Source organism: Canis lupus, chromosome 16 (assembly GCF_048164855.1).
Source record: "Canis lupus baileyi chromosome 16, mCanLup2.hap1, whole genome shotgun sequence".
Classification (NCBI taxonomy): domain Eukaryota; kingdom Metazoa; phylum Chordata; class Mammalia; order Carnivora; family Canidae; genus Canis; species Canis lupus.
Genome location: NC_132853.1, coordinates 24,077,083 through 24,093,972, shown reverse-complemented (window position 1 = coordinate 24,093,972; position 16,890 = coordinate 24,077,083). Strand labels below are relative to the sequence as shown.

At 38.6% G+C, this 16,890-nt stretch overlaps 1 protein-coding gene across 15 annotated transcripts in view; it reads right to left on the bottom strand.

Annotated features, from left to right (window-relative positions):
- Positions 1-16,890, bottom strand: part of ACACA (acetyl-CoA carboxylase alpha) — a 284,702-nt gene that overhangs the window by 137,995 nt on the left and 129,817 nt on the right. For all 15 annotated transcript variants that reach the window (XM_072779608.1, XM_072779607.1, XM_072779609.1 and 12 more), the window contains 7 exons: positions 16,171-16,305; positions 15,669-15,815; positions 14,927-15,115; positions 14,148-14,248; positions 13,320-13,408; positions 8,560-8,684; positions 627-740 (listed from right to left, as the gene is read on the bottom strand). In XM_072779608.1, coding sequence (XP_072635709.1) covers positions 627-740; positions 8,560-8,684; positions 13,320-13,408; positions 14,148-14,248; positions 14,927-15,115; positions 15,669-15,815; positions 16,171-16,305 — 900 coding nt within the window. The remainder of the gene's footprint in view (positions 1-626; positions 741-8,559; positions 8,685-13,319; positions 13,409-14,147; positions 14,249-14,926; positions 15,116-15,668; positions 15,816-16,170; positions 16,306-16,890) is intronic.

Sequence of the window (16,890 nt, the reverse complement as noted above, 5' to 3'; positions counted from 1 at the left end):
GCTTTCCCCACTTGATTTTTTTCCTGCACACTTAAGTTTACACCTACTTCTAAGGTTCCCTTTGGGAAGTGAAAAATATTGAGTTTATTGCCATCCCTTAGCTTCCTTTCCTCCATATGACTCTAGTTTACTATCACAAGGCTATTTGGAATTGTAGGGAATGGTAACAGAATTTTAAGGGAGGAAAAGACTTCTATTATTTTAAAGATACTCAACATTAATGTTTTCCTTTCTCTTTAAAAAACACACCACATAAAAAAAAAAAAAAAAAAAAAAAAACACCACATGAGGAGCTCCCTGGGTGGCTCAGCGGTGCCTGCCTTCAGTCCAGGATGTGATCCTGGGGTCCCTGGATCGAGTCCCACATTGGGCTCCCTGCATGGAGCCTGCTTCTCCCTCTGCCTGTGTCTCTGCCTCTCTCTCTCTCTCTCTCTCATGAATAAATAAATAAAATCTTAAAAAAAACACATCAATGAAAACATCTGTTCTGAGGGCAATGAGAAGACATACATAGAAAATCGCACGATCTTTTTGTCAGGCAATCAAGTAAAAGTTCACTGTTTCTAAAGACCACTGAATCTATGAAAACCATTTCTCGCCTCAAGACAACCAACACATGTCCTTACCTGGCGTGCTCGAAGTGCTACTTTGGCATTGGTGGTCTTACTGAGTTGAGTTAGCTCTGTGAGAATATTCAGCAGCTCATCAGTGAGAGTAGGGTCCCTACCGCACAACTGATCCTAATTGTTAGGGTGAAAAAACATATACACATCCACGTTAAAAAGAACTGTAGCTAGAACTTTGAAATATGTTTACCAAAGTAAACATAGCTGGATACAATGAGAGAATGCAAACTTATTTTTTTTAATCCCAAACAATGCGGTATAGAAAATCCCAGAGAAAACCATTCCTAAGGAGAAACCCAAATCCCTCAGTCATTCGTATTCAAAATTCCTAGTGAATTTCTTTACAGATCAACATTACACTTTTAACACGCAGAAGAAATCATCTGAGACCATTAAAAGGGTCAGGGTAAAAAAAATCACAGATTAGGCCTAAGAATTTTAAGAGGCGTTAAATAATATGAGGACTAAAAGCTTTCCTGTTCCCTCTCCCACTTTTGGAAAGAAGGCAGAATAAGGCAAAAGGAACCACTCCTGGTGGTTTTCATTCCACATGCCAAATGTTCAGCATCCCAGGAGGGTACAAAACAGAAACATAAGAACAAATTATTCATTTAAAAACACACACTAAACAAACACACCATCTCATATGCTGACAATTCTATACCCGAAATCATTTATCCTCTTGCTGCACCAGGAATCATTCCACAGTAACTAAACATGGTGAATCCTAAAATGGATTAGAGAGAAAAACCAAGCTCCTATTATCCAGCCCATGGGCTTATTCAATTGGGTCCTTCCTCTCCTAAAAGTTACAATTTGTTAAGAAAAAAACCTATATCATATTTTGAGAAAAATGTTTCTTCTCAGTGGAATATTAGTTTAGTCCCTAAATTAATAGATTATCCATGTAATTTTCATCTAGGCTGAAAAAACTGCAGGTGTAGTTTTTATAAATATCTGTTCTTTTTTGAAATTTACAGTTATTTATAGAAGTTCTTAATACCATACCACATAAAATATACACGGCATAGGCATAGTTTCCTCTGCTTGCAGTTTGAAATAATTGCCTTTTTATTGTAGCAAATTTTTATTCTCCCTCTACTACCAATAGGATATGAAAGATGACCAGATCCCCCAAGGCTTCCTGTTGTTGTTGCCTTTTAATTTTCTTCCTACCTTAATTATCAGCCTTTTTCCTAAAGAAAGGATCTCCATTCCATACTTACCTTCCTTATCTCAGGGATGTTCTTTATAGTCTTATCACAACAGTATAAATAGAAGCTTGAGGCTTTCAGCTTTTAGGGTAGACATGCATGTCCCAAAACACCTTTTCTACAAACCCTACTACCTTCCACATCAAAGAATAAACTTTGGAGTTTTGGAGTACTCTGCACCACCATGCTGAGAAGAAGGTTTCTCAAACATTTTTCTTCTCTTTAAAAGATTTGATTTATTTATTTGAGAGAGAGAGAGTGTGTACAAGCTCTCACACACGCCCAGCAATAGCAGAAGCAAGAGGGAAGGCAAGGGAGAATCTCAAGCAGACTCCCTAATGAGCAATGAGTGATGAGATCATAAACTGAGCCAAAACCAAGAGTTGGACGCTCAACCGATTGGGCCACCCAGGTGCCCCTTCTCAAACATTTTAAAGCAGGAAATACTTTCTGGTTCCCAATTCACCAATCAGAGGTCTGCTCCAAATGTCCAGAGTCATAAAACACATAATGGGATTTATAGCTAAGGAAGTGCAAGTATTATTTTCACCTGTTGAACACAGGAAATTCTCTGATCTGAGTGGGAAAATTCACCTGTTTAGTGCAGGGAATTCAATTATCTGAGAGGGGAGGAGAGAAGCAGCTGATAGGTTGACTATATATCCAGGGTTCATTGAGCATGGAGTCATAGACCAGAGGGCCTCTTCACCTCTCCTAGGGCATGAAAAAAAAAGGAGGGAGAAAATGCAACTAAGTTGCATCTGTTATGGAGAGCTAATAAGGAGCAAAAGAGAATTTCAAAGGAACATATAAAATTACCATAGACAAAACCACTGGAAGACAGAAGAACAGACAAGTAACAGTGGATAGGGAAACCAAGACAAGTTTTTCCTACCAAATCCCTCTTTTCCCAATGTTCCTAATAGAGAAAAATATTCCTTTCCGAGGTACTTACTCTATTCATCAGACTGATCCTCTGAAAGATTTAAAAACCTAACGGTGTCCTAAATAATAAAATTCAGCTACTCTACAAACAGCCAGACCCAAGTCTCAAGATCTAACAACAAAAGCCAACACAACAAAACAAAAGCACTGGCTACCTACTTGTATCAGACAAAACAGCCTTGTTAAGGAATGTTTTCCCTTGAAAGGAAATCCAGGTTTACCTTTTGATATTAAACTAAAATACATACATAAAAAAATAGAGCTATTCTCTTGCCTATAGATGACATTCTAATAACACACAAAACCATTTAAAAAAAAAACTTTTTTTTTTTGTTTTGTCTTTCCACTATAAGAGAAAAGGAAAACGAGGGGTAGGGAAAAAGAAACAGTATCTGAAAGAAAAGTGAACTATGGAGATTAAAAAAAAATAATAACTGGGAAGTAATTATTCGCTCACAATCAACAACTGACAGTCTTCCAGGGCTCCTTGTGATAAAGTACAGAAACCAGAGCTTTCTGGAATGTGAAGCATCAAATACAGTTATCAATAAACCACTACCTCCATTAGTCTATCCTGATTTGGATTTTTCATTCAAATATTATTTTCTCCATCATCATTATAAGTACTTAGAAAAAGATTGGCGGGCAGCCCAGGTGGCTCAGCGGTTTAGCGCCACCTTCAGCCCGGAGTGTGATCCTGGAGATCTCGGATCGTCCCATGTCGGGCTCCCTACGAGGAGCCGGCTTCTCCCTCTGCCTGTGTCTCTGCCTCTCTCTCTGTGTGTGTCTTTCATGAACAAATAAATAAAATCTTAAAAAAAAAAGAAAAGAAAAGAAAAAGAAAAAGATTGGCAATAGAAAATCACATATAGAGTAACCTTCTCAACCCTCTCTTGATCTTGACTTGAACAATGTTCAGGTCCTAAAATAAACCAAAATAAACCACCAAGGACAAATGACCATTCTATTCACCAGAACCAACTATGTGAAGATACAAACATCCAGAAGGAAGTTTATGGCCCTCTAGCCTACAGACAAGCTTCCTTTGGGAAGTCCAACATTACCTTCTAATTCTGGTCAACATTTTGTAACAACGACATTAAATGGTGACTATGTCAGATGTGTTTCCTTAATATAAAGAGGTTCTTTTAATGAGCCTACCTGCTGAATGTGGGATTACAGGTTACCTGCATAAATTTGTAGGCCAAAGTAAACATAATTATTCAGTAATGGTTAAGGTTGGTATCACACACTTATTTATGATATTTATTCTTAACCTGGATGGTGGCTAACTGCAGGGAATATTTCAGATTTGCAGAAATATAACAAACATGCTTAAGTGTCAAAACCATAGCCAAAGTTATGCAGATGACTGCCAGAAGAGCCCAGTATAATCCAACTTGATCTTGGCATCCTAAGATTTGAAGGCAATTCAAAACAGAATGTGACTAATGTGTAATGCTCTCAAGACATTAACTACTGTTCAGCTGGATGAGACACTAATCCCCAAATCAGCAATGGACTGGTAGCTTCTTGCAGTCACAGCTGGACTTTTTGATATTCCAAGGACGTCATGGGACAGGTTAGTAAGACATTATTAATATCACCCTTATTCAGTAAAGTTGGGTTCACTGAGAAAGATGACTCCTTTATTTATACATTGGACAAAATTATTTATAGTCATGTTAAGTGGAAGAAGGAAAGGCTCCCCATCTAAATCAAATCAGAGGCTCATGGGCATGACATTATTCCTAAGGAATATGCTTTATATCATGTTCATATGGATGATACCAGAAATAACATGTAAGTGGCAGGAAGACTACTCAGCACAAAGGTAGCTCTACTAGATACAATAACTTGTGATCTAGATAGTTACAAGGATGCTGATAATTTTTATTGGTGCCAAACTGCTTAATTTGGCTAAACAATTCCTTTTTTTTTTTTTTTAAGATTTTCTTTATTTATTCACGAAAGAGACACAGAGTGAGAGAGAGAAAGGCACAGACACAGGCAGAGGGAGAAGCAGGCTCCATGCAGGGAGCCCGATGTGGGACTCGATCCTGGCTTTCCAGGATCACACCCTGGGCCGAAGGCAGGCGCCAAACCGCTGAGCCACCCGGGTTGCCCTAAACAATTCCTTAAATAAGGGAGCCTGAGCGGTTCAGTTGGTTAAGCGTCAATTTTTGATTTTCAGCTCAGGTAATGATCTCAGGGTTGTGACATCAAGCCCCGCTCATGCTCTTTCTCTTAAGAAGAAGAAAGGAATCTCCTAAGTATCTCTAAGTAAACATATACAATGTTCTAGCTTTTTCCTATGAAATTAAATTTAAGAAATAAAAAGAACTTTCAAAAAGTAAATTTGGTCTTCCAGACTTTGGTTTCAATCGAGGTACCATGTTCCTCCAAATGGAGGAAACCTGATAGGACTTTCACGTTTTATTTAATATTCTGCTTTCCAGATAGGGTGAAAGATTAGAACATATTTTCTCAAGAGTCCATACGGCAAGTTACTATGAGGCAAGTTAGGCTGATATGTGGAGGGGATGAGGGCTTCCTTGGAGCAGCCCACATCTTGTAACACTGATTCATAGAAGCCTGATTGTCTTGATCCCTCCTTCTAAGTTCAAAAGCCCCAGAAATCATCATCTAGCTCAGCAAAGCACATCATCAACAATCCTACTTCTAGAAAGCAAAGACTGAAATGCCAGGCACATAACCATCAATCAGGAAGCCAAGGTAAGCAAAGAAAGGGGAAGTGGGAAAGAACACAGAAGTTGGAGAATTCAAATACTACCATGTCCAGGTGATATCTGTAAAAGACCATCAGACCTGTCCAGGTGATATCTGTAAAAGACCATCAGACCTATGGAAAGAGTGATTCAAACCAGTAAAATGGCTTTTACTAGCCACCAACATTAATGCAAATGTGGGGTGGGGTAATGGTGGTGAAACCTAACCATTAACAGAAGGAAAGAGGAAACCCACATCTGGTATTCAGTAATATCACATCAGTAGGGAGCACCTCTTGAGCTCTCATCCCTGCTGCATAGGACATGGCTAGCTGGTCCTCAGCTCAAGCATATCAATTAACTTCTTGATTTCCAAATCTCTAGGATTAGGTAAATGCAGCTGATATTTCAAAAGAAATTCAATGATATGAAAGCCTACAAATCCTACTTTGTTTACTGAGGTGTTTTGTTTTGTTTTGTTTTTAAGGAAAATGTGAAATGCCAAAATAAAGGCCAAATCCATCTTTCTGGTTCACATCTTCAACCTTTTCTTCTTCCTCTTCCTCCTCCCCTTCCCTCTCTCCTCCCCATCCACCCTATTCATCCAAACCCAAACACTAACAACAGCTCTTTTCTCCAAAGAGCTCAGCCTGTTGGAAAGAAAGTTTGGGCACTATCCATGCAGGTAAGAAGTAATCAGGATGACAAGGTGGGGAAAAAAGAACAGCAGCAAGTCAGAGTCCCATTGGCTTCTGCCTGTCCTGACTGGCAAAAGCAGAAAGCAAAGCCTCAAACCAGTTCTCTGACAGGGCCCAACGCCTCTGCAGCACCCCCCGTGTAATTACACACTTGAGTGACTGGACTCTGAAGAAAATTGAAGGCCTGAGCTCCGAACAGCTGCCATTTTCTCTCTCCATCACACCAGCGTGATTACTTGAGAAATGAACAGCCCCGGCTCAAAGCTACTCCAGAATTCTCAGAGGAAATATGGCTCCGTGTTCCAATAATGAGATTCTTAAGGCAAGCGTTACTTACAATCACTCCGCAAAAGGAGCGAGCCGAGCCCCTATATCTTACAAATTAGAATTTAAGAAACCCAGCGACAGTCTTGGACGATCATTACTCTTCTGCTGCTCCAAGGATTCTGGGCTTTGGTCTATTTTTAGTGCAGAAAACTGTTAAGTCCTTAAAAAGGTAATCATAATAAAATGAAAACTCACCATCATTACCTCCCTAAAAAGGCAAATACACCCCATTTTAGGTCCAAACTGAGATTCTTCCGCTCCCTCATTACCCTTTTCTGCCAAAAAGTCCTATCCAAATGAGAATTGGCAATCCTTGTATTGAAATTAAAAACAAAAAAACAAAAAACACAACTGGTCAGATTTCTTGTTTTTCTTGACTGAGGAAAAAAAATATCAGCAAATTGCCATAGATAATAGCACTTCTTTGCCAAAACCTGTCACTTGCGGAAGTTGAAATATTATATACTGCTGATATATATTTTTTTCCTTTCAAATGCATCTTCTGATTTCCCCATCTAGGGTAGCAAAGGTAAATGAACTCTTCCTGTAATTACATATTTTTAAAAGTGGTTATTCTAAACAAATGTCATATCCTTGAGAGTTAACCAGCTACACAGATACAAAGCTGTGGCGCTGCTATTAACCAGAAGCATGAGCTAGATAGTTTCCCTTTATTCTGAACTATGAAATAAAAAACAGCAGTGATGATTTATGTTTTTTTTCCCCTCCAAGAAGAAATGATGGAATTAAGGTACCAAGAGTGCCAATTCCACAAAGGGACAAGAGAAGAATCTAGGAGTAAAAAGATACCTCAGTCCCCAAAAAAGACCAACAGGCCACAGCCAGTCAGCTATTCACGGGGTGGGGGACTCTAAGAATAATTCTATTGTTCTCCAATTCCTAGAACTAACTCAACCGGAAGAATCTAGGGATGAAGGACTTAAAATCATCTTTAAAAATCTGTAAGTCCACAGAACTTCTACCCACAGTCAAATGTGAATTAATTCTAATCACATTTACTAGTCTCACCTCTATTTCCCACTGTCTAATTCTCATATTATGAGGTTATGGGGACAAAAGCATGTATCCACTACCAGTACAAGAATTTGAGCTGAGAGTTTCCACATAAGTAAAAGAGAAAGAGACCAAAGAAGATGCAGAATAAATTTAAATTTCTTTGGTGGAGATCATCCCTGGGTGGCTCAGCAGTTTAGCACCTGCCTTCAACCTAGGGCGTGGTCCTGGAGTCCCGAGATCGAGTCCCGCATCGGGCTCCCTGCATGGAGCCTGCTTCTCCCTCTGCCTGTCTCTCTCTCTCTCTCTCTCTCTCTCTCTCTCTCTCTGTCTCTCATGAATAAATAAATAAGGGGATCCCTGGGTGGCTCAGTGGTTTAGCACCCGCCTTCGCCCAGGGTGTGATCCTGGGGACCCAGGACCGAGTTCCACATCGGGCCCCCTGCATGGAGCCTGCTTCTCCCTCTGCCTGTGTCTTTGCCTCTCTCTCTCTCTCTCTCTCTCTCTCTCTCTCTCTGTGTCTCTCATGAATAAATAAATAAAATCTTTTTTAAAAAATTAAATTTCTTTGGTGGAAAGGGCAGTACTTTTCTCACGTTGCTTTTTGTTCTTAAGTTTTGGGACATGCCATTGCTGATATTCATGGAATAAACAAGAGTTATTATGACAAAGTACACTGGCTAGATAAGACTAAATTTTAAAACTACTGTCATGAGTGACAGCAGGACTGGGGAAGCACAAGGCATCTCTAAGCAGAGTCAAGGGGTCTGAGTTCCTGTGCATGGCTGCACACACAATAGCCAGAATAATCCTTTCCTGACTGGAGCAAGTTCCTTCAGGTCAAGGACAGAGGTAGATGTCAGAAACTGGTCACCTATAACCCAAGCACCACTCACCCCCAAATTACAAAAGACAAGGAACTTTTCCTCTGACCAGAACCTCAGAAGGAGAAATGCTTCCTTCTTATCATCAACCATCCTTACAAGTTCTGGAAAATTATACTCACAATAAGCATTGTGACCAGAAGATTCTTCTTGGTGACTTGAGCATGAGAGAAGATATAGTTCAGTACAGTGTTCATATCACTCTTGTTCTCTTCTCGAAGGGCAAACACACATTTGTCATAGTGACCTGCAAGCAGCAAAATGAACTGGTCTTCATCCACGGACAAACGTTCAGTTGCATGCTATTTGCTTGTTCTTTTTAATGTCTATGATTCACCTGATAAGCAGTGAGAGGAAACATCTTAAGAATTTTCTTGGATGGTTTTGTACAGAATTGGCAGTGAGGTTTAGTAAAAGAAACGCTAGACTAAGAGTCAAGCAATCTGGTCTAAGGCCTGGGCTCAAAGCCTAGCTCTGTTACCAATTTCCTATGGGCTTCTTGGCAAATTGTTTTACCTCTCTGAGCCTCATTTTCATCCCTCCCCCAAAAAAGGGTGGAGGGAAAGTATGTCTTAGAGACTGGGAGGTTGGTGATAATTCCAACCTCTCACTCTTACTCTAAACTCTCTCATTTAGCTTCCTGGAATGATTTCCTTAGCAGAGAGGGTTCTGTTGCTTAAAAAGAAATGTCAAAAAATAAATAAATAAATAAATAAATAAAATAAAAGAAATGTCAATACCATTAAACTCGATGATCTTTAAAGTCTGTCCCAGCTTGAGATTCTGTTTCATGTCTGACTCACTGAAAATGTTTCACCCTAACTCTGAGAACAGTTTTAACTCAAAAATAAAACCATACAAACTTATCAATATCTACAAGAGGCTACTATCTCTGAAATCAACATTTTGCCCTATAGATCCATGAAACAGCTAAGCAATGCCTAGGCTTCCAAATCCAAACTAAGGCACAGATCAAGGAGATCCTTGCATTAAGTCAAAATATCTGTAGGAAAAGTACAGTTATGCATATTTTCACTGACCCTTCATAAGGCCACCAGGGGCAGGTTAGTTCTGGCAAGGAAAGCTATGCTTTGCGACAGAAGCATAAGCTACAGGTTTACTGTACTCATATCTACCATGGGATATAATATTCAGTTCTTTAGAAAACAGCTTACCAGAGAATTAAATTTCCAAGGAAAGGAGAATTAGTGTTTGAATAGTCTCAAAGTCAGAATTTTATGAAATCATGAAAATATTAAAGGATTATCACCTCAGTTCAGATTCTATATTAAATTACAAACTAGAACAGTTTGACTGGATTACCATGGATACCTAGACTACTGAGTACATTCAATCAGGGTAACTCAGCTCTGTTTTAAATATTGGAGATTGACATAAGATTTTTTTTTTTTTCAAAATGAAACTAAATACATTTGAATAACAGTGGGCTACAATATTTAAGAGCTGACAATTTCATACAAGACCCATTTAGAACAAAACAGAAGGTGTCTGGAAAGTGGTTGTTTATAAAAATTCATACTTTTCCAACCAAGACTTAGCTTTGAAGATACAATAGAAATACATCGAGAACCAGGAGAAATAAAAAGACTATTTATCCAGAAACAGCAGAGACAATAAGCAGAAAGAAAGCAATGATACCAACTGTTCTCTTTTTAAAAACTTTATTGTGAAATATACATACAGAAGAATAATAATAATTATCTTTGAGGGATCCTCTGTGCTTCCCTTAAAAACAGCTACTAAGCTGAAATTTATGTTACTTGTTCTTTTGCTTTTCTTTACATTTATCCCATTTATCTCTTAACAAAATTCATCTTTTAGTTCATATATACAACTTGGTTCATCTACTTTCACTGTTGTATAGTAATTCATTTTAGGAATATACTAGAATTCAATTATCTATTCCACTTGTGTATATTCGAATTGTTTCTGGTCTTTTTTGCTATTATGAACAATGCTATCATGAATAGGCCTGTGTACGTCTCCTTATATGTAATAGTTTCTCTAGAGTCTATTATCTAAGAATAAAATTGCTAGGTTGAAGAGTATTTAAAAAGTTTATTAGGTCGGGATCCCTAGGTGGCGCAGCGGTTTGGCGCCTGCCTTCAGCCTAGGGCGCGATCCTGGAGACCCGGGATCGAATCCCACATCGGGCTCCCAGTGCATGGAGCCTGCTTCTCCCTCTGCCTGTGTCTCTGCCTCTCTCTCTCTCTCTCTCTCTGTGACTATCATAAATAAATAAAAATAAAAAATAAATAAATAAATAAAAATAAAAAGTCTATTAGGTCTGACAAACGTTTCCAAAGTGGTTTGCACTTTGGAAACTTGCACTGTCACTTACAAAAGCAGTGTTAGATGATCTGACTTTTTAATTTTGCCAAACTCATTTATGCTCCTCACATTTTTCTAATTACTAATGAGCTTGAATATCTTTTCACAAATGTGTGGATCATTTGTATTTTCCCTTTTGTGAATTATCTTTTGCCAATTTTTCTATGAGGCTGTCTTTTACTTATTTACTAATATCCTTTGTTAGGTGCAGGCTTTATAAGTACCTTCTCCTACTTTATGGCTTATATTTTCAGTCTCTTTTCTTCTTTTCATGAATAGAAGCTCTTAAGTGGGATCAACTTAATCAAGCTTTTCCTGTATAGCTTGTACTTTGTCTTCTATGACAAAATCTTCCCTACCTTGAGGTCATAAAGCTATTCTCCTACAAATTTAGTAGTTTTGCCTTTTTAAAACATGTTTAAGTCTTTAATTCACTAGGAATTGATCTCTGTTTATATGGTTTAAGGTAGGGATCCAATTTCTTTCTTTGGCTTTGCAAATAAATAAAAGCCATTGTAGTAGTATCATTTACTGAAGTCTATCCTTTCCTCATGATCTATAATGCCTGCTGTGTTACAATGTAAATTTTAATTTATACATGGGATCAGTTTCTAGGCTATGTTCCATTAGTCTATTAATCTGTCCTTACACTAATATCACAATCTCTTCATTAATACGGCTTTATATTGAACCTTGATATTTGATTGAACAAATCCCTCCACCTTGTATTTCTTTAAAAGTATCCTGGTTATTTTTTTTTTAAGATTTTATTTATTTATTCATAGACACACAGAGAAAGGCAGAGACACAGGCAGAGGGAGAGGGAGAAGCAGGCTCCATGCAGGGAGCCCGACGTGGGACTCAATCCCAGGTCTCCAGGATCACACCCCAGGCTGCAGGCGGCGCCAAACCGCTGTGCCACCGGGGCTGCCCAAATATCCTGGTTATTGTCAGACTTTTTTTTCATGTAAATTTTAGAATTAGCTTTACAAATTCCATGGATATTTCCTAGCAGGATTTTTACTGGGACATGAATGACTCTATAGATGAATCCAGGAAGAATCAATACTTTGCAAGTATATACTCCAATCTAAGACTACGATATTTAGAACTTTATTTACTTTTTAATTTTCTTCAAAAGAGGCTTGCATATTTTTTGTTAAGACTTATTCCTTAGTATTCCATATTTTGGGTTGCTATTTTCAATGGCCTATTTTTCTAAACTGCTTTTCTAAACAATTATTGTACTATAAAGATAAACAGAATTCAAACATATATTGGATTCTGTATAATGGCTTTTGCATTCAACAACCGTGTTAGACTTTAATTCTAATAACAAACATAGAGATTTTTTTAGGTTTTCCAGGTACACATCATATCTAACAGTGGCATATTTATTTCCTTATTCCTTTCCAGTCCTCATACCTTTTAATTCTTTTTTATCTTACTGCACCAGCTAAGACATCCAGTATGATGCTAAATAGAAGCAATGAGAGCAGGTGCCCTTGTCTTATTCCTACCTTAAAGGGAATGCTCTTAACAATGCTTTCAATTTTACCATTATGCATGAAGTATCCTATAGATTTTTTTTCCTATAGATTTTTTTTTGTGGGAGATCTTTACATGTTTAAAGAAGTTCCACTGTATTCTTCATTTACCAAGAGTTTATTTATCATGAATGAATATTAAATTTTGTCAAATGTTTTTCCCCCATATCTTTAGATGACCATGGTTCTTCCTCTTTGAATCTAGATGATAAATTACCTTAGTTGGTTTTTCCACTATTAATCAAATTTGCATTAGTGGGATAAAGACAATTTGGCTGTGATGTATTATTTTATACATTGCTGAATTGTTTGATAATTTTTACTTCAGTATTTTTGCTGGTTATGAGTGGCTGCCATCCTTTAAAAGATGCAAAAGAAAGCAAAACATGTAAGAAAATATGAAGTAGTATTTCAAATTCTTTGATGTTTCACTGCCACCTTGTGGCAAGAAGCAATATCAGCAGTATGTAGCTTTTAAAATCCTAGCTAGAGGTGTTACACATTTAGAGACTTCATACATCATTTAATGAAGCTCTTCAGAGAAAGCCAGGGATAAATTCCACCTAAATGATACACCGAAAAGTACTGGAAAATCTGAGCCTTTTTCAGATGGCTGTGGTTCAATCCGTGGATTAGCTGCCAAGAGGCAAGCTCTTCAGATAGTCTTTCAATTTCAGCCTGGTCATGACTCAACCAACTCTCACTAAAACCAAGGTCAAGAAGATATCAACAGGGAATACCATGCTAGAAAAATTATCTCACTTCTGTCCCAGAAGCACACTGGATTCACCATCTCATCAAGCTGTGTTTTGTTGTTCTTTCTTTAGCATTAGTAGGATATAGAGGTTTAGTTTTAAAGGAACTGGTGAGAGAAGGGAGAGTTTGTTCATGGCAGGAGTTAGTGAGAAGAAGAACTGACTCAGGTACTACACAGTCCTACAGGGAACCTTTCTCAGAAACAGAATCCTCAGGAAGAGGCTTACCATTCTGGAACTGTGTCTCTACTCGCAGGTACTGCCGCAGCAGATCCATCACCACAGCCTTCATGTGGCCTCGGATGCCACTTCGGTATCTAGGCAAGCAGAAAAAGTCTCTACTGAGAAACCGGACAGGCTAACACTATTAAGTAACAGTCTATTTAAATAATAAGCCCAGAGCCCAACTTTACTTTCTAGATTTTCTACTGAACTGCTTTCCCTCAGAATTTTAGGGCAGGGCAGGGGCCAGCCTAAAACCAACTAACTGGATCAACTTAAATTATAAGCTTAAGGAATCTGCCTACAGACAAGATTTTTTTTTTTTTAAATTAAAAGAGAGAGGAAAAAAGGAGGACAAAACAAACCCAAAACCACTTGATAGTCCTACCTAACAGTACCCTGGTTCAGTTCCCACTGCCAAATAGAAATGATCACTATACTCCTGAAATGGCTAAGGGATATCTGAAAAATTTATGTGCATCTCAAAGTTGAAAATGTTCTGTGAATGTTCCTTCAGTCCAATAGTTGGCTCCTTATGTTAAGAAGAATGAATGCCATACTCAGGCCTGTGCCAGAAGAAAAATTAGGAGTTTCATCAAAATTGTAAGGAAAAAGAAAGCAATGAAATTTCTGTGCCTTAATAATCGACAGAAAGATGTAGAATAGAAAGAAGTCATCAAAAATATTTTAGCTTACAATTCTAAGATATTTAGAAGATATAAGGTATTTTCTAAGATACAAGTGTTTTCTAATTCCTCTGGTCAAACCTGAGGTAAATCTCTTGGTGACTACTTAGAAGAAAAGAATCTTTCTTCCAAAGTTACACATAACTACCTCTGTACCAGCTGGACAATGCTCTGAGTGTTCATGAAAAAGACTTCCCGCTCAGATTTCCGGTTCAATGTAGCTGCATGGCTATCTAGGATGTTGGCAATCTAAAGAAGAAGAAAGAAAAAAATGAGACCCAAAAGTATTACCCTGTGCTGCACCACTAGTATTCTAGTATACTTATAACATGGTAACTTTCATCTTTAACATGTTGGAAGCAGTTGGAAGTTACTGTGCATAGTTTAGAGGCTTGTGTTAAACAAGTAAGCAACTTTTATTTCTTTTCACCCTTTCCCAAATGAACTCATGAATGTATCACAAAAGCTACCATCCTACCAGGGACCCTTGACAAGCAGGATATGCTTATGGTCAAGGTCCAAACTTTACTCTCTACCTGCCTAGCTCAACTCCCTACATGTAAATTAGCTTCACAGGCAAAGGGTAAGCATGCTCCTGGGGTAGTAAAGAAGTCGTTGCTAATAAAACTGCAAATATCCCCCTACTTTAAATTCACAAAATTCCTCTAATTAGGGCACAGGCCCAAGAATAAACCTCTATGAGGTACATGGCCAATAGGTTTTCCTCATAACTACAAAAACTTTACATTTCACATATAGTATTACTTCTGTTTTGGGGCTTATATTCTGAGACACTTATAAAGGGTACAATGCTCAAGACTGTGAAAGCACAACATCCAGATAGAAGATCCAAACAGGAAGGAATCCTACAACATAAACTTCAGAATTGGTAGCTAGTCGAGAATGCCAGTGTCGCTCTATAAATACCTGCTGGCTGGGAAACTGACAGAGGACTGATGTGATATTGCTGGCATACTGGGCCATTTCCTTCTTGATAGACTTCTCAACATTGGGGGGAATACGGCCAGAGACACTGGTCATGATATCTTGTAATTCTAGGAGAGGTAACGAGGGGTCTCTGAGGGTCTTCATCAACCGCTCTACCCAGTCTTTTACCTGAGAAAATAAAATAAGATCCAGACAAAATTAACACAATCCCCCAAATGAAGTGATATATCTGAATTCAGTACCATACAGTATTTACTGTGATACTGTAATATAGGCATCTAATACTGCCCTTATTCTCTAGTTGTAAATCCCACTTAAATGTGAGTCAGTAACACAGGTAAGAACCACGGATTTAAAGACTTCAAATCCCATAAATAAAGGGGAGTTTCGGGCCAAACAGCTTTCTTTCCCTCCCTCTAAAGAAATCCTTATGTGACTTTTAAACTATCTTGGAGGGCAGCCCGGGTGGCTCAGTGGTTTAGCGCTGCCTTCAGCCCAGGGCATGATCCTGGAGACCTGGGATCGAGTCCCACACATCGGGCTCCCTGCATGGAGCCTGCTTCTCCCTCTGCCTGTGTCTCTGCCCCTCTCTCTCTCTCTATCTCTGTCTGTCTCTCATGAATAAATGAAATCTTTAAAAGAAATAAATAAAATAAACTATCTTGGAGAACAGGTACCCACCCTATCTGTACATCCTTTCCCCAAGAGAAGAGATTCATACCCTGCTGCTAAAAAAAGGATCTGGAAGGCAGTATCCATTCATTACGTTGACCAGATTATCCAGGACATAGTGGAACACTCGATGGAGCTTCTCGCCTCTGAGTGCAGTGCTCTGGATCCGTGGCAGACTACCTGTGTGAAGCTCAGCCTGTCAACCCCAATGAGAGATCAAGTCATCCACTACCTTCTATTCAGGTGACACACACACCACTGCAACTTAGATTCATCATTCAAAACCAAGACATCTCTTTCATTCCCAGCTACAAGGAGAGAAGTCAGTGGAGGAAGCATCATGAGGAAATCACAGAATCTTACTATCATAGTAATTCTTACCAAGTCTAGTTCCAGAACACTATAGGCACAAATACAAGGAATGAGATCAAGGGGAAGAAACTTAAGAAAAAAACGGCAAACTAACCATTGGAATCATCTGACCCTCCAGACTGCTCCTGCCATGTAATCAGCTCTTGGAGAGCAATATTTAAAAGTACCTTCCTACTCACCTGTTGGACCTTGCTGGGGTTGTCCAACTGCATTTTGGCTATTACACAGCCAGGGTCAAGAGCTGCTCCAGGCCGTTTGACATAATGGATACAGCCAGACTCTGCAGCTGTTAAGGTCATTACCATCTTCATCACCTATAATGAAAAATCAAATTAGAGTTTACCTTTTCTTTACACGGATGAATGATTTTAAAAGGCTAGTTTTTTTCCCCTCAACATCTAAGTCACACTATCTCTAATTCAATCCAGAAAGATGTAAAACCTAAAACCTCCAAGAAAGTACAAGGAAGGCAATTAGAAAATCTCTCAGGATCCAGCTTTAGGGATGACAGCCACTGACATTTCCTGTTTCTAATGTTTAAACTAATTTTTCCATAGTTTGTGTTTTACTTTTTAATGCTTAGAACTGACGAACAATTTAGCCTGCAGATCTAGGTGCTCGGCCTAGGCACCTAAGATTCCCACACCAAAACCTGAGGGTCAGTTTTTACTCCTCTTTCTCCTTTATCCACCAATTACCAAGCCCAGCCAAGTAGCTCTTCTAAACCTCTTTCAGAAATCTTCCTCTCTTGTCATCTCTTTCATTTAGGCCCTCATCATATCTGGCCTAGGGTCTTGAAACACCTCCAAAAGAATTCCCTACACGCTCTACATTGCCAATGAGGTCACTAAATACAATCATTCTAGAGCCCAAATCTCATTGTATCACTCTTCTGTACA